The following is an 18,298-nucleotide window of genomic DNA, read 5'->3' as shown; positions in this document are numbered from 1 at the left end:
TTAATAATATAAATGCGAAAGAGTGTCTGTCTGTTTGTCTGTCTGCTACCTTTTCACGGCTCAACAGTTTAACCGATTCTGACGAAATTTGGTACAGGGTTAGCATATATCCCGGGGACGGACATAGGCTACTTTTTATCCCGGAATATCAAAGAGTTCCTACGGGATTCCTAAAAACCCATCCGCTTAACCGATTTGTATGTTTGGTACCGAGATAGCTTGCGTCCCTGTAATTGACATAGGCATTTTATCCCGGAAAATCAAACAGTTCCCACGGGATCTTCAAAAACCTAAATCCACGCGGACGAAGTCGCGGGCACCCTCTAGTAATAAATAAATGTCATTCAAGGATTAGAATTATAGCATTGACTGCATACAATACATATCCGTTTCATACTGAATACAGGAAACTCTCGGCCTTTGATAGCTATTGGTCACCACAGCTTTGCGCCGGCAATTAATTGCCTATCCAATCAGATTATTAGGTCACGACTAATGCCTTGTAAGGAGTCTATACCTACTATAGGTACTATTTAATACAAATGTTATTTATAAAGTCATGTAGGTACCTTCTAATCGCTATACGTACCTATCTATTTACATGACGGAAACAAGACGTGTGCCCAGACTAGCTATTATTTTCTACTTATAATTTATGTATCAAAGATCAGAGTTTTCCCACGACTTCGTAAGCGTGATATAATTTACAAACTACTAATAGCACTCGGGTATAATAAAGTTTTAAATCTCTCAGTAAAAGAATTTTCAGAATCGAATGATTAGTTCCGAAAATTACCCCCTATAGATATAAACTAATTATTTCTTTGTATACTTGGTATTGACATTCGCCTGGTTAATAATAACATCTTGGGCCCCCTATCAGAATTAGAAGGATTTGGCCATAGTCCACTATCCTAGACAACATTTCAGACATCTTTGAAAACATTTTGGAGAAATTTCAGGCACGCAGGTTTCCTCATGATGTTTTCCTTCAATGGTGAAATACCTATTTTATCTGCAATAAAATTAAAACCGACCAGTTAAGTATTAAAAATATATTGCGGTAACTATCTATAGGTAACTATTCAAACACATTACTAAGTTAATCCTTCACGCTTTTTCCATTCCTCTTTAAGCAGTGCCTTTTTCTTCCTTTTATACTCTGACTTCTTGAATTTTTGTTCTTCTATTCTTTTCATTTGTGCTGCCACGCTGTTTTCGCCGTTCAACATTTCGTCCAATTTAGATCTTAACATTTCTCGCGCCAGTTTCCTGTTCTCATCTTGGCATCTACTAATGTGGCACTTTATAACTGCACCTTGAAATAAAAAAAAAATTAAAAGTTCAGTACCTCAAAAGAAAAAAAGGAACCCTTATAGGATCACTTCATTGTCTGTCCATCATATCTGCCAAGACAAGGGGAATCAAAACTTATGGAAGCTCAGCGTGATGCCAAGGATCCAGGAGCGTTTGCGGTAATGATATGTGCAACCAAAAACCTATATCCACAACAAATATGGCCCAAAAACAAATCCAGCAAGAAAGGTCACTAACCTTTTGGTCTCTGCAACTCTTCCTGGCTCCGGAATCTGCTCCAGGGATGCTGTGGCGGTTTCGGGTTGTATGCGGCCAGAAAATCGGCGTGCGCGCGCGTATGGGAATTATTTTCTTGCAGGAGCTCGTCGCAATGACTTCTCGCGTTCAAATATGGCGTCGCGTTAATGGTTATGCGCGGAAGTGCGCAGGCGCGGGTGTTAGCCTAAGCTTAACCCCTAGCGTCATCTATGAATCCAGGAAGGAATTAGCTCAGACGAAGGAAGGCGACCGTTCCTGTAGATATAGTTTTTAAACCATATTTTGCGTTTACTACTAGGTTTTCGTTGCACAACCATACTCCCCGCGTTGACGAAGTCCAACTTACTAGTACTTAATAAATATTATTGCACGAATTTGCGCGAGTAATAAATAATACTAAGTTTAATAATAAAAAATATGATAGCGTGTAAAAATATTATATTTAAATCCGTTAAGCGTGTTAAAATTAACGTATAGTTATTTATTCTACAATTAAAATTACTTAAATAAATTATAATGCGGTTATTGCGTTGGAAGTGGGTAAAGTTTCACAACAGGTCGTTTGAATTCGCCAGATTCAGTTTTAACAAGAGCAACGCGAACCACATTATCAGCCCCTGGATAAACCTTTGTAATTATTCCTAGCGGCCATTGTAAAGGCGGTAAATCATCATGCCCAATTAAAACCACCGTACCTATCTTAACAGGGTTAGAAGGCGTACACCACTTTTGTCTAACTTGTAAAGTGTGTAAGTATTCTAAGCGCCATTTCTTCCAATAGGACTGAACTAAACTGTCGAGTAGTCTTTTTCTCTTAATTAGGTTAGGGCTTTCGCTAGGTAAAGGAGCAGCCGGAAAATATTGTAGCGGAGTAGACATCAAAAAATGGGCCGGAGTTAGAATTTCCGGATGTGGATCGGACGACATTAAACAAAGCGGGCGAGAGTTTAATATGCTTTCAATTTGCGTTAGCACTGTTATTAACTCTTCGTATGTAAGAAGTTGATTACCGATGACTCGATACAAATGCGTTTTAAAACATTTTATATTACTCTCCCACATATTTCCAAAATGGGGGGCCCGGGGAGGGATATTCTTCCATTCAATGCGATTAATTTGTAATTCTAGATTTAATTTACTTTTATAATCGGAACTATTCAGAAGTGAATACACTTCATCCAACTGCGATTTGGCTTTAAGGAAGGTGCCAGAATTATCGCTGTAAAAACAGGAGATTGGACCTTTGCGACTTAAAAATCTTTTTACAGCCATGAGAAAGCAGTCAGCTGTTAAATCTGACGAAAGTTCAATATGAACGGCTTTCGTCACGAGGCATACGAATAAGCATATGTAAGCTTTCTGCGACTGATAACCGCGGCGACGCGTTGGCGTTATACGGAGTGGACCTGCGTGGTCCACACCTGTGTGCATAAAGGCTTTCGCTTCTTGCAAACGATGAGAAGGAATATCAGCCATTAATGGTGTAGGATGCACAGGCTTTACTCGAAAACATGTATTACATTTGTGTACTCTAGACCTAATGATTGTCCTAGCGTCTAGTATCCAAAATCGTTGACGAATAAGGGACATTAATAAAGAAGGCCCAGTGTGACAATTGCGCGTATGATAGTGATCAATGATCAAGTTAACCGCGTGATCATGTTTTGGAAGAAGTGCGGGATGTTTAGCCTCGTATGGTAAATCCGATTTAGAAAGCCGACCTCCAATGCGTAAAATGCCGTCATTATCAATAAACACAGCTAGCCTTTGTAATTTCTTTGAAGGTGATTTTTTATTTTTTAATCGCATGATTTCATCACTAAAGTGAACCCTTTGGATGTCCTTTATTATTGCGTTTTCAACAAAATTAAGTTTATCGACTTCTCCAGTAGATGGTAGAAGTCGCGCGAAGCGTAATACATAAGAAGCGGAGCGAATAAGTTTATTCCATGAGGAAAAGCGTTGCGATAAAATATATAATACCGGTTGTTCGCATTGAACATCTGTTGTTAATAACGCGGTGGATTTGAATTCAGGTAACTCGTTATCAGTGGTAGGCGAAAAACTATTTATCGGCCATTCCGAAGGCGAGTCGCGGAGCCATTGTGGGCCATTCCACCAAAGTGGGTGCGAGATTAATTGTGATGGCAAAACACCACGTGATAAACAGTCACTTGGATTCTCGATTCCCGCAACATGATAAAAATGCTGTGGGTTAAGATTTTCTTGACACTGTGCGACGCGGTTGCTAACGAAAGTATTCCACCTATGAGGTGACGATTTTATCCATGACAGCGCTACTGTGGAATCGGAGAACGCATAAATTCCTTCAATCGGAATGCGAGAAGAATAGGTATCTCTTACGATTTTAACTAATTTTGACATTAAAAGCGCGGCGCATAACTCCAATCTAGCGAGTGTCGTTACTTTGGTAGGTGAAACTTTCGATTTTGAGCACAACAAGTTAACGCGTATATTACCGAGAGCATCAGTAACATGTATATAAATCACACAACCATAGCCATTTAAACTAGCATCACTGAAGGCGACTATATTTATTTTGCATCCTTCAGTAATACCCGTATGACGTGGTATTTTTAAACTTGGAAGAATTGAAAAATCGTGGACCAAATCAGAGTATCTTTTGATTATATCTTCAGAAGGAATTTCATCCCAATCGATCCGTTGGAGCCAGAGTTCTTTGATCAACAGTTTAGCATAAAGAATAACTGGCGCGACTAATCCTAAAACATCGAACAATCTAGCAACGAGAGATAAAATTGTGCGTTTCGTGCATTTGTTGTCGATCTTAGAAATGGTCATGCGAAAGACATCTTCACTGGGATCCCAAGACAGACCTAAAACCTTAGTGGTATTGTTACTATCGGTAAAGTTCACCGAAGCGCGATGCGTGTCTGGCAGACTACATAAAAGAGTTGACGAGTTACTTGACCATTTGATCAACTCAAATGAACCCGATTTGAACAAATTAATCAATTCTTGCGACAAGGTTTTAGCGGTTTGATCGTTAGTAGCCGAATGCACAAGGTCATCCATGTATAATTGAGACTCAGCTATTTTTGCTGCCTCCGTGAAACGATTACCTTCGTCCTGGCATAGTTGTCGCACCGAACGCATGGCTAAATACGGACTGGACTTTAGTCCAAACGGGACGCGGTTAAACTGAAAGGTGCGTATTTCTTCATTTTCGTCAAATCTGAAAAGGATCTTTAAGTATTTACGATCTCGCGGCAAAATCTCAATTTGCAAGTACATCTGCTTTATATCTGCAGTCATGGCGACTGGAAATAATCGGAAATTTAACAAAAGTAAAAACAAATCCGCCTGTAAGTTAGGTCCAGTATGGAGTACATCATTTAACGATAGGTTCCTATCTGCGGTTTTCGCGGAGGCATCCGTGACGATTCGAACGCGACTCGAACTTTTTTCGGGGCGAATAACAGCGTGGTGCGGAATATAATAGCCCTCATCGGCATTGTTATTGTCCGAGACCTCAGATAAATAACCTCGTTGAATGTATTCCATGATGATTTGATTATAATCATGACGTAACGAAGGGTCAGTCTTAAACTTACGCTCTAGAGCAAGCAAGCGGCGGTGAGCGACGCAACGCGAGTTGCCTAGTTCGGATGCGTTTTGAGAAAAGGGTAAACCGACCGAATATCGGCCACTCTCATCCCGAGAAACTGAAGCGCGGTATAAGTTCTCGCATTCAGTCTCGGCGGGGCTGAGGTGCGTTTTTTCATTAATTTGTTCCAGTTCCCAAAATTTTTGGAGATTTTGTTCTAAATCTTCCAATGCGAGCGCGGTGAATGAATACTCATTAGATTCGCGATCACGAGGCGTATAATCACCCATTAAAACGTATCCTAAAGTCGTTAATAAAGCTGCCGGTGCGGTACTGTTGGATACAATTTTATCACCTAAGTAGATGTGCGGAAATAATTGAGCGCCTAAAATAACGTCAATGTCACCAGGTATATTCCATTTCAAGTCTGCGAGAGGTAAGTCTTTAATATGGTTTGTATCACAATTTTCAATAAAGTGCGATGGCAAATTATCGGTAAGACAATCTAAAACTAAAGCCTTGATATAATATTTATTAGCAGGGTACACGCGCGATTCGATGTTCAAATAAACATAACCATGTATTGGTTGTGATTTTAAACCTATACCTTTAATACATGAGTTAAAAACGGGAGTAATAGGTAAATTAAGCAATTTACAACATTTATAACTAATAATGTTGTTTTGTGAGCCCGTATCCAATAAACAGCGTATCGTAAGTTTTTTGTTACTGTTATAATGCTTCGCGTACACTTGTGCAGTGGATAATAAAGCGCTTGAAGCATGCGTAGGTAAAGACGTAGTGAGCGACTGTACACTAGTCAGCGGCGCGGGCGATGGCGCGGGCGCGGGCGTTGCGTCCACGGCTACAGCGGGCGAAACGCTCGTGAACGTGCGGTCGGACGATGAATTTTTATTTATTGTGTCATTATTATTATTTCTACACAAGCTGGAATGGTGTTTCTTCTTAGCTGGAAGGCACCTGACACAAGATGATCGAGATTTACACTTGCTTAGAGTATGAAATAGCGACAAGCAATTTACGCACGCGTTCTTAGATTTAATAAAGTCGAATCTTGCTTGCGGCGACTCCATCTCCATAAACTTATTGCACTGATATAGATGTTTGTGGGTCTTACTGCTACACAATACACATTCGCTGCGCGCAGAAGCGATAGGCTCGTTTGTGTCACATGCAATGAATGACTTGTAGGTACCTCGCGATTTGTCCGATCTATTATTAAAATTGGTAGGTTTATTTGAGCGTTCGAGTACTTTAACTTGAAGTTGAATAAACTCAATGAGTTGCGTGTACGACGGGATCTTAGAATCGTTTGATTGCAATGACATTTCAAAATTTTGTATTGTTTGCGTGTCTATTTTTTTTAAAGCGAAATATAGAAATATAAAATCCGTAAGGTCTGGAATCTCTAACTGCTTTAAAGCAGCGATAGATGCGGAGAATTTCTCAATGAAAGTATTTAAACTATTAGCGGTGTTTGTACAGTTTTTTAATTCAAAAATGTTATTTAGGTAGTGCGTGCCTAATGCTCTTTTATCTTGGAATTTTTTGACTAAACTATCCCATATAATATGATAAGTTTCTCCTGTAGGTACAATACCTGCCGTGAAATATAACGCACCGTGTGACAGTTTACTAATTAAATATTGAACTCGCTGCGAATCCGTCAAATTACTATTATTATGAATATTAGCCTTAAACGACTCATAAAATAAGGGCCAGTTTTCATTTTTTCCGTCAAAACTGGGAATATTTATAGGCGGTAACTTTATTTGTGGCTGTAATTGGCTATCATTGTTACTTGTAGATGTGGAATTATTGCAATTTGACAAGATTTTATTACGAATTCTCTTAACAGGTGCATATAAATCTTCGAAAGCATCAAGAGGCTGATAATTAGGCTGCATTGGTGGGTCTAATTGTAGCGAAATAGTATTTATTTCATCTAATATTGACTCGAACTTTGTTCGTAGGTCATCAACCGTTTCTGACTCACTCATAAACCTTTCATTTTTTCGCGTTTCAAAAGTTGTAATACTTTTAGACATATCGTACAATCTATTCATTCTTTGAAAGATGTTTTCTTTTTTGGAAGTAAGAATATTTAATTTAGACGTTAATTTCTCCATTTTAACGGCACAAAATAACAAAAATAGTTAACAATTAAACTGTTAGCGAGTATCTTAAACCAAGATGGCGGCGTACAAAGAACAGAAAATAACGCGTGTCGAGTAACTTACGATGGCAATTTTACGAGTAATTTACGTAAATTGAGTAAATATTAAGATATATTATCGAAATATTTATTAAATGCGTTAATTTTAAATATATTATGAACTTGTGAATAACTTACACAACGCGTTGTCGATTATCTTACGACTACAATTTTACGAGTAAATTACGTAAAATCGCGATAAATATGCGTACTAGAACAATATCCTAGGTTCGAATGGACCATAAAATGGAAGCTCAGCGTGATGCCAAGGATCCAGGAGCGTTTGCGGTAATGATATGTGCAACCAAAAACCTATATCCACAACAAATATGGCCCAAAAACAAATCCAGCAAGAAAGGTCACTAACCTTTTGGTCTCTGCAACTCTTCCTGGCTCCGGAATCTGCTCCAGGGATGCTGTGGCGGTTTCGGGTTGTATGCGGCCAGAAAATCGGCGTGCGCGCGCGTATGGGAATTATTTTCTTGCAGGAGCTCGTCGCAATGACTTCTCGCGTTCAAATATGGCGTCGCGTTAATGGTTATGCGCGGAAGTGCGCAGGCGCGGGTGTTAGCCTAAGCTTAACCCCTAGCGTCATCTATGAATCCAGGAAGGAATTAGCTCAGACGAAGGAAGGCGACCGTTCCTGTAGATATAGTTTTTAAACCATATTTTGCGTTTACTACTAGGTTTTCGTTGCACAACCAACTTATAGGTGCTTCCTGTTAACCATGAACACATTTAGACCTCATTTATAAGTTTATAACACATTAGACTTTACTTACTATAAGACTAACACTATGTAGGTAATACCACAGCTTAATACCCAGGATTGAAGTTTCATTTTATTTCATTCATTTGATTGCAATAAAAATAAATTAATATATTTGGAAGTTTTAACAACTCCATGTTATGTCTTCGAAGGTATTTATTACTCTATGTATTCTGACCACTATTAATCATATACACAGGCTTTGTGAGGCTGATATTATGGTCATCATCATGATCAACCCATCGCCATGAGCCTCTTCTCTATATGTGAAGGGTTTGGCCATAGTCTACCTCACTGGCCAAGTGCAGATTTGCAAACTTCACACAACTCATAGACCAAGAAACTCATAGACCTCTCATGCATGCTGGTTCGTCACATCTTTCACTACTAAAGTAAGTGATATTTGATTGCTTAAAACACACAACTCCAAAAACTTGGAGGTACATGCCCAGGATCAAACCGCTGACCTCCCACATAGGTGGTGGAAATCATAACTAGCTAAATGGTGGCTATCACAGATTGATACAGCATAATCACACTAATATTATAAAGGCGAAAGTTTGTGTGTATGTGTGTATGTTTGTTACTCTTTCACGCAAAACTACTGAACGGATTTGGCTAAAATTTGGAATGGAGATAGATTATACCTTGGATTAACACATAGGTTACTTTTTATTTCGGAAAATCAATAAATTCCCACAGCATTTTTAAAACCTATATCCAGGCGAATGAAGTCATGGGCATCAGCTAATAATATATGTTGAAGAAAACTAACCTGTAGGAACATGTGTTAGTACTACACAGTTGGCATTCTTATTAACCGCTGACCCTCCCGGCCCACTGCCTCTTACAAACTGCTCAGCCAAATCACACTCATTAATTTTAGGCAATCTAGAATAATCTACAGTGTGTTTTGGTGCTTTTTGAGTGCTCAGAATTGCTATTACACTTCTTTTGATTCTATGGAGAGACTGTATGCAAATCATCTTTAAACTATAGACCCTCGTTTGATTAGAGCTTTTCCTTTCTGAAAAAAGAAAAAAGGGGATATTAATATAAAATATCTTAATATAAAAGGAAATGCTGACTGACTGATCTATCAACACACAGCTCAAACTATTGGATGACAGATAGGTATTATAATAATGTTGACATTTCCTAAGATAGGATTTTTGAAAATAAAGCCCCTAAGGGGGTAAAATACGAGTTTGAAATTTGTGTAGTCCACGCAGGCCAAGTCTCTGTATAAGCTAGTAATATCATAAATGTGAAAGTTCAGATGTTTGTTACTCCTTTGTGCCACAATGACTGAAATGATATGGCTGAGAACAAAGACAGATTCCACACACAGATATTAGCAATATAATCCAATAGTTTTGATTATAATATCAATCATAGGATGCTATATAGTAGGATATCAGTGTTAGCTTAGTGATGACTGCAACCTCCTTTTTGGGAGATCTAGGGTTCTGAGCATACACCTCTAACCTCTCTCCTCTCCTAAACGGTAAACCTCTAATATTTTAATGATAAAGGAAAACATCATAAGTCTACGAAACCACACTTGGTCAGCGGGTAGATTTATTTTTATAGTTAGGTACCTTGAAAGCGTAACTGATGTCCTGCGCCGTGTCCAAAGTTTTGTTTTGTTTGAATTCACTGGAAATTCTCTTTTTGTAATACGCAACGTCGGTCAATTTCAATGTTTTTGAGTACCTTAACAAATCCTTGTATAGTCTAAGCACCTCTGCTCTGGAGACAGACATTTTAATTATTTCCTTCAAACATTACATCAGTCATCAAATGTTGACTACCTACACGTAAAACTAGAAATCTAGCATTTCTAGCTAGTAAGAACTAGATTTTCAACAAAAAATACAAAGCAAAAATCATTAAAACGTAGGTAGGTACTTATTTTGGGTTATAATTTGCAAGGACTATTTTTTTTTCTCTCTCGTCTGGCTTTGCAAAGATTAGCCAATGTCAAGTTCGTAGTTATTTGTAACAAGTAAGTTAAACTATACAAGTATGGACCCCGTCTGTGCCGGCGCTCACTGACATACGCACGGCACCCCCTTAGAGCGCTTTCCAGTCAGTTTTAACAAAAAAAAAACCCTCTAAAAAGGCAGAGCACGCCCGCCAGCGGCAAGCTAACACCAACATAGACGAAGTCCTGCAAAGAGTATTATAATGATAATTTGAAATTGTATAACAAAGAGTATGTAATCACAATCACTATGTTGTATAAACACAGATAATATGTATAAACACGGTTGAATTATGTGAGGAGCAGTCAGCAGTACCTAGTCCAAGACAGAGTAACCATGCGAGCATTAAAAAGTAGTAAAAGTACTCTGTGCATGCGAGCGAGCGAGAAATATACGAGAGATGCAACAAGAGAGCGAGAGAAATGCATTTCATTTAGTTTTCATTGGGTGCACAGTTATATTATAAATGGCAAATCTAAATTATTTTCTATAAGGAGTGTTCTACACTGAATTCATGTGCAATTCATTTTAACCTTGATCCAATGAACATGCAACATATAATCAAAGAATCATCATCTTCTATTCTGACAGCTGACACCATGCCATGCTGACATTGACTTGCTTTGATTGCAATGACCTCTACTATAAGTACGCTTTAAGAGATATACCATACAAACAGAACAATAAAAAAACAACATTGACAGATGTCTCATCAGCAGTCATCTTTATCACCATTTATTTCTGAGTATGGAATCAGGAAGTACATCTTAGTATCTAAGTAGGTAGGTACAAGGTCCTGTCCTTGGTTCTGAGTACGCTCACAGCTCACTGTACATAATATTCAGCTGTGATATTCAGCGCTAAAATGGCGAAGATCAAGTTGCTTCAAAAACCGATCAGTACCAGCAGGGCCAGCGTACTTGTATTTAGTACTAGTAGGTCAGTGGGTCAGGGGCTTCCCCGTTCCCCGTGGTGGTGTAATAATATTTATGTTCAGAAACAAAGAACCTGTTTTCTCATTTATTGCAAAATATTTAAAACACATTTTTTTAACCACAATCATCTTAATATGTGAAATAACACCATTATTTTAATAATATTTACTTTAAAGTTTAAATAAGTACAATAAAACGTACTATGAAACCTTTTGAATTAAAAAGGATCTAAAACTAAGTTACAATTTATTTAGTAACTTTTGAACTGGACGTTGCTTTGTTTGTCAAAGAGCAAACTGTGACTCAAAAATGAAAAATCTGAAATCTTCGCAAATCGAAAACTAAAGTCTTGTTAAAAACATTTTACTTTACCTTGATTATTATATGAACTTGAAGTCTACCTACTGCTTCAGTGAATCGTGTTTGTGTTTCATAATGTTGCGATCAGATGCAGAAGTTAAATCTTTAGATAATTTGTTTGAAAATATAAATTCTCTAAGTCTTGATATATTGTTAAAAATACAAAATGATGTTGATCCCCAGGATATGACATCGTTAGTGTTTCTGTTGTATGACGTCCCGGACACGGCGCTCCAACGACTAATTGTTTATCAAAGAGTATCAAAAGATGTCGAGAGCAACACCATGAACTTACTCTATGATTGGGCTCTTTATGCACAGTCTCGGCCCACTTGGAGATATGAATTCTTGGAAGCCCTTTGTATATGCCGACTATATAATATTATCAGAAAGCTTGGTTTCAACGTGTCAAGTGTGAAGAAACACTACCTCCCAGAGAACGTCTGTGTAAATGTTTACATAGACCCTGTGAAAAAAGTTCTGTATAATCTTTGTGAAAATATGACATCAGAGTCTTTAACAAAGTTAAAAAGAACCTTACACTCATACAAGGTAGATGTATCGGAACATGAAACATGTGAGGCTGTATTCTTAGAACTTATGTGTCAGAAGTTGATTAAACTCGGGCAGTACAACAGAGAAAGGAAAATGTACACTGCCTCATATGATTTAGATATGCTCATAAAAATAATTGAAAACTTTGGTGGCCTCAGTAAATTTGCCAAAATCCTCGGGGAAGTACAAAATCAAATCAACAATCAAAACAGTTCTGGCGAATCTAATGCTTCTGGCAGTCCTCTTACTAAACACTCCTTAAATGATTCTAAAAATCAAGCAGATGAAAAGCAAAGCTATGAAGATATATTTCAACTCCTCAATGAATTACACACAGAGGATGTACCCATTGAGAATTTGAAATCAGATAATAGAATAATAAAAAAGGATGCATATGTCATTAAGAATAAAAACCGTCTCGGTGTATGTTGCATTATCAACGAAGAGATTTTTCATCCTTCTAAAGACAGTATTGAAAGGAAAGAGAAACTGAATCTAGAAGACCGTTTGGGCTCCTCGAAGGATCTGTCCTGTTTGGAAAGGACAATGTCATCATTGAAATTTGAAGTGAAGAGTAAATCTAATTTGGACCATAAAGAATTTATTAAATTTATCAAAGATGTCATACGAAATGATGTTTTGCCTGATGACAGTGTGTTTATGCTTTGCATTTTATCACATGGGGTGCGAGGCCATGTTTATGCAGCCGACTGTGTGAAAATAAAAGTTGAAGACATACAGAACATGTTAGACTCTGATGAAGCTCAGAACCTTCATGGGATGCCCAAAGTATTGATACTTCAAGCCTGTCAAGTCGATGAAGACCCAGATGTGAATAATAAATTAGTAGCAGACAGCCCAACGTCAAGTTACTATTTGAGGAAGTCCCACTTTCTTATCTGTTGGGCCACTGCTCCGGAGTTTGAGGCATATCGTATTATAGATAAAGGTTCATTGTTTATTCAATGCTTGTGTGCAAAAATGAAGAAGGAGACAAATGAACATTTGTCAGACATATTCACCAAAGTAACAAATTTTGTAACATCTCTTTGTACACAGTACCGCAAGGCTCAAGTACCAATATGTGAATCTACTTTAATTAAAAAGCTATATCTTCATATCCCAGAGTAGATATTAAAAGTAAAAATCAGTCAAGTGCAAGTCGGCCATTTAATTTTCATGGTGGCCATTTTGAATGTTTTATTATAGTCAAAGTCAAAATCATTTATTCAAAAAAGGTACAATTGTACTACTTTTGATGGTTGAAATTGTTAAATTTGTACTATATAGTGGTGATAATTAATTGCGTTACTTAAAACTAAAGCTACAAGGGTTCCAAATGCGCCCAAGTCTGAGAAGAGCCCACAAAAAACTCAGCCGGGTATTTTTTTTTTATCATAGCTGCAATAGAAATATGTATTCTGTGAAAACTTCAACTCTCTACCTATAATGAGAGGTTTAAGAGAAACAGCCTTCTGACAGACAGACAGACAGCAGAGACGTAGTAGAGGTTTCATTGGCATCCTTCAGGTATGGAAACCTAAAAGTTCCCCTTCTAGAGTTAAGTTTTAAGAATATTACTTTGTTAAAATAAGCATTTCTAAAACTTGACATAGCTGCTAGGATATTTTTTATTATAATATTAAACATTATTATAGTATTGATTATATGATAGTAGATTGTATATTGGTGCTATTTAATTAGGTTTTACATAAACTAGAGTACTTTTACTTTATTTATCTTTAAGATATTAATTACATATAATTGAAATCCAAAGATAGACAAATGAATTTCCTAACACTTATGCAGTGATTATAGTATATATTCCAATTTCCAGCATAATATCTAGCTATCATTTATTTTATAAGTGCAAATCTGTTAATTTTAAATGATTTTACTATTAAAAACAGCAGATGTCTATAGTTATTTTGTAATAAATTTATTTATCCAATAGTTTCAATATTTATTTTAATGTCTGTTTTTGTAAAGTCCATTACAGCTGCTTCCAAGGCTTTTCGTTCATCCTCATTTTTCAGTTTCGACCACATTGAGTCCAAATATGATCTTTGGTGTTTCTGTATGAACTTAAAACTATGTTTTAATGTAGCACCTGTATGAAGCGTTCGTAAACTGACATCAAGTTTACCAATTTTGGTGATAAAAGGTAAACTACTTGTCACAAATCTATGCGGTCCATGTCTTGATCTGATAATGGCTATTCTTGTATTTTCATTGCAATATTTCGTTAAAAGTCCTGTTTTAACAGCTGCAATACCAAAATCACCATGTAGTAATTGTATTTTTTCTACTAGTGTATCATGAAATATTCTTGACTTCAATGACAATGGTTTATTTTCAGGAACCATGGGCGACAAGATTTCAACTGTCACGTATCTAAAAATGTTCACAATTAGGTACCTAAGGCTCATTCCAAACTAAACAAAATGATCCAAGTTATGTTTTAATTTAATCATTAATAGTATTTACCTGTTTTTGAAACGGACCATGACTAAAAGTGTACTCTTATACTAGGTAATTATTAGGAACTCTATAGTTAATATTATAATCATGGAATATGGATGAATATATATTTTTCATAAACATAGGTCAAATAGAATATAGGTTATCAAATCACTAGGGCAGGTACGTTTTTTACATAGGTTGTAACTTATCGGTTAACCTAACCTAAAAACCAAAACACCGAGTCAAGACTGTCAGACCAAATTAGTTTTATTTTTTATCCCCTTCAGGAAAGGCAAAGATCGTAGACCATGCAGCCTGGTAGAAGTCGTAAATGAATTATTCCTATCGAGTCTGACCAAAAAATTCTGACTTTTTTGTAAAATCTCTGGGCTCTAACCATGCTCTCTAACCCTTTGAGCCTTTTCAATATCACTATGGTCCAACACGACTTCACTTTATTTCTGAACTGTTAATTTCTATGATCTAGTTGTTTGTCTGTGACGATAATGTTAATGTCAATTGTCAAAATGATGACTGATGTTGGAGGCGGCAATGGTGTTTTAATTTAAAAAAAGGAAACTGAAGATTAATTAATAAACCTTGCGTTTACAGTTCACACTTCACTGTGATAATGTAATTAAATCCAAGTAATTCCCGTCGTTAGTAGCAATCTATATTGACAATTGAATTATACAAAAATAACCAGAAGTAAAATGGAATTTCTTTACAGATGCAGTTCAGGGAGGTCACCACTACTAACGATATCTTTATCAAATGTGCACTCAGCCACTCAGCACCGTGCCGAGCGCAGGCCAGTTTTTTATCTTGTCTTAACATTAATAACCTTCCAAGGTCATTATTTTATTGCTTTTATTATGTACTATCTATTATCTCAAGTTTTGTTAGAAGCAATCTAGGCTGTGTGTAGCGTCTAAATGTCAAAAGGACGGAAATGATAGGAATATAAACGCGGTATTTTTTAAAACTTTACCATCAACTAATAAAATATACCTACCAACTTATCTACATAATAATTATACTACATTATATTTTATGTATGATTTTATATCAACAGTTGTGTTGTGCCATAAAGATATGAAATTGCTTCATAAACATGTTCTGTTATTTTTAGCTATAACTATTTAATGATAATCATATTTGCTTTCAGAGTTTATCATAGTGCACATAATCATTCTAAACATATTTCACAAGGAGCTTAGTCTAAAAAATATTCTTGAGTATAAGACATGAATGACGAAGACATTGCATACTTTATTGGTGTTGATGTGGGGTCAGGAAGCGTAAGGGCAGCACTTGTGGATGACAGAGGTCATGTGGTGAGAACATCTGTCAAGGAATTACAGACATGGAGCCCAAAAACAGATTATTATGAGCAATCTTCAGATGATGTGTGGAAATGCTGTGAACATGTTATAATGGTTTGTACTTATGCATATTTGATAAGAATAAACTGGTATTTATCAAATGATAAAGCATCAAATTCAATGGGGTGGTTATAAATGCAAATGTTGGAGTTTCTAATAATTTTATCTGACTTATTAATTTTATGTTTATTACAGAATGTTGCACAAAATGTAAACACATCAAACATAAAAGGGCTTGGGTTTGATGCTACATGCTCTCTTGTAGCGTTAGACAAAAATAGAAATCCTAAAGAAGTGAGCGACTCAAATAGAAACAACCAGAATATAATCATGTGGATGGACCACAGGGCTCAGGCTGAAGCAGATTTCATAAACAAAAGTGGTCATGAAATCCTCAAGTATGTAGGCGGGAAAGTTAGCTTGGAAATGGAGATGCCGAAGCTTCTCTGGCTAAAAAAACATATGCCCGAGCAATGGGCAGACTATGGCTACTTTTTTGATCTCCCAGACTTTTTGACATGGAAGGCAACTGGTTCAATGAGTCGGTCTTTATGTTCGTTAGTCTGTAAATGGAATTATGAATGTAACATTGATGGGAAAAAAGGTTGGAATTTAGATTACTTAAAAAAAATTGGTCTTGATGATTTAGCTGATAATGACTTTGAAAAAATCGGAAGTATAGTCAGGATGCCAGGAGATTACTGCGGAGGACTCACCATGGAAGTGGCAAAGAATCTTGGACTAAAACCTGGAACTCCAGTTGCCACATCCATCATTGATGCACATGCCGGAGGTTTGGGTATGATCGGAGCTAAAGGTGAAAACATTGACAGAGATATGTCTAGTAGATTGGGTCTAATTTGTGGCACATCCACCTGTCATATGGCTGTTAATAAGAATCCTGTGTTAGTAAAAGGTGTATGGGGGCCCTACTATAGTGCGATGATACCAAATATGTGGTTAAATGAGGCAGGACAAAGTGCTTCTGGCATGTTACTTGATTATATTATATCGAGTCACACAGCTGGCAATAAACTTCTCCAGCAGAAAAGTACTGGCGAGTATGTTATTCGTCAACTATTATAAGTATAAATTAATTATTTATCAATTACAACTACGATCTATTAACTAATCTATTTATCAATTTTATGTAAAATTCATTATTTTTAGAGTACGATACCATTTGAGAGGATTGCTGTCAGAAATGGCCAGACATCAAAAGCTTCTTGATGTAAGTTTGCTGACGAAGGATTTCCATGTATGGCCAGATTTCCATGGTAATCGCTCACCGTTGGCTGATCCTACAATGAAAGGCATGATTGTTGGATTGACTATAAATAGCAATGAAGATAATTTGGCTCTACTTTATCTTGCCACTATGCAGGCTCTGGCGGTAAGCTTATTTTAACATTTTACCTTTTTACCGAAAATTTTGTATGTTTAGGGGCTGAGCAAACACCATAAAACTGTCAGCTTTTTTAAAATCCTCTTACACCTAACTACACATATTATGGTTAAAGAGCTAGTCTCCAAATATTAATCAATATTTCTTTTCTTCTTCTTCAGTATGGTACAAGACACATAATAGACACATTGCAGCTAGCAGGATATTCGCCGTTCAATTGTCTGACAATATGCGGAGGCATCACAAAGGATCCCCTGTTCATCCAGATTCAAGCTGACTCAGTTGGCTTGCCAATACTGAAGCCACATGAAAACGATTCTGTTCTTGTAGGGTCGGCTATTTTGGGAGCAAACGCTTCGCGTTATTTCAACAGTGTCCAAGCAGCAATAGAAAGTATGGGTGGAACTGCAGATGTAGTGCACGCGAATCCAAATGTTAAATCATTCCATGATAAAAAATATGAAGTATTTCTAAAAATGTTTCAAGATCAAGTAGTCTATAGGAATATTATGAACAGCTCCCTTTAGAAAAGGGTAGGTATTTAATTAAGATTTAAGAATAGTTTTGTAGGTATGGCATGTTGTGAGGGTATTTTGAAAAAAAAAATGTTTATTTGAGTTCCACAGACAATCTAGATTTCTTTTCCTATTTTTTTAAATTTATTTTACGGCCCTGGATACAAGTTTTTTAAGGTTCTTTTCCTATACCTCGTACAATCCACAGACTTAGTATAATCCTTCACGTCCCGCTTTGTACTACCAGCACATTTTGATTTTGATGCGCATTTTTTTGTTGTATTGCTATTTTTTCTTTACAGTTTCTATTAACTTTGTTGTAGTTTGTGTTAACTATATTATTTTTGGAATACATTATATAAAAATTCGATGCATTTTATTTTGAAGTTCTTAATTACGTATACTTTTAATATGATACATTTTTAAGCATGAACATATTTTATTCAAAATTATAAATTTCCCAAGGGCTTCATATTCTTTTTGTTTTTAAGAATTTATAAGAATTTTGAAAAAAATAATAATA

The 18,298-nt window shown here is 36.5% G+C and overlaps 4 protein-coding genes across 9 annotated transcripts; 2 read left to right on the top strand and 2 right to left on the bottom strand.

The window, feature by feature from the left end:
• Nucleotides 1-1,040: 1,040 nt before the first annotated feature.
• On the bottom strand, nt 1,041-9,909 carry LOC123880963 (mitochondrial translation release factor in rescue). The gene is made up of 3 exons (XM_045929408.1): nt 9,771-9,909; nt 8,945-9,196; nt 1,041-1,318 (listed from the first exon to the last, which is right to left on the bottom strand). The coding sequence occupies exons 2-3, from the start codon at nt 9,153-9,155 to the stop codon at nt 1,098-1,100; spliced, it is 432 nt and encodes a 143-aa protein (XP_045785364.1). The 5' UTR covers nt 9,156-9,196; nt 9,771-9,909; the 3' UTR covers nt 1,041-1,097.
• Nucleotides 9,910-11,102: 1,193 nt separating this feature from the next.
• On the top strand, nt 11,103-13,571 carry LOC123880939 (caspase-8). Its single transcript, XM_045929373.1, has one exon. The coding sequence runs from the start codon at nt 11,477-11,479 to the stop codon at nt 13,136-13,138; it is 1,662 nt and encodes a 553-aa protein (XP_045785329.1). The 5' UTR covers nt 11,103-11,476; the 3' UTR covers nt 13,139-13,571.
• A 352-nt stretch (nt 13,572-13,923) lies between these two features.
• On the bottom strand, nt 13,924-14,707 carry LOC123880962 (ribonuclease P/MRP protein subunit POP5). Its single transcript, XM_045929407.1, has 2 exons — nt 14,495-14,707; nt 13,924-14,401 (listed from the first exon to the last, which is right to left on the bottom strand). Exons 1-2 carry the CDS (start codon nt 14,512-14,514, stop codon nt 13,951-13,953), a joined length of 471 nt encoding a protein of 156 aa, XP_045785363.1. The 5' UTR covers nt 14,515-14,707; the 3' UTR covers nt 13,924-13,950.
• Nucleotides 14,708-14,976: 269 nt separating this feature from the next.
• On the top strand, nt 14,977-18,142 carry LOC123880940 (FGGY carbohydrate kinase domain-containing protein). Of its 6 annotated transcripts, none has more exons than XM_045929379.1 (6): nt 14,977-15,103; nt 15,201-15,281; nt 15,639-15,909; nt 16,051-16,916; nt 17,026-17,248; nt 17,422-18,142. In XM_045929379.1, exons 3-6 carry the CDS (start codon nt 15,718-15,720, stop codon nt 17,785-17,787), a joined length of 1,647 nt encoding a protein of 548 aa, XP_045785335.1. In that variant the 5' UTR covers nt 14,977-15,103; nt 15,201-15,281; nt 15,639-15,717; the 3' UTR covers nt 17,788-18,142. The 6 variants fall into 6 exon arrangements, with proteins under 6 accessions (XP_045785335.1, XP_045785334.1, XP_045785330.1 ...); XM_045929378.1 differs by having other exon boundaries at nt 15,201-15,322; nt 15,682-15,909; XM_045929374.1 differs by having other exon boundaries at nt 15,201-15,322.
• Nucleotides 18,143-18,298: the final 156 nt, after the last annotated feature.

This window comes from Maniola jurtina, chromosome 3 (assembly GCF_905333055.1).
Source record: "Maniola jurtina chromosome 3, ilManJurt1.1, whole genome shotgun sequence".
Taxonomy (NCBI): Eukaryota; Metazoa; Arthropoda; class Insecta; order Lepidoptera; family Nymphalidae; genus Maniola; species Maniola jurtina.
The sequence above is the reverse complement of the archived record's forward strand: the minus strand, read 5'-3'. Positions and strand labels throughout refer to the sequence as shown.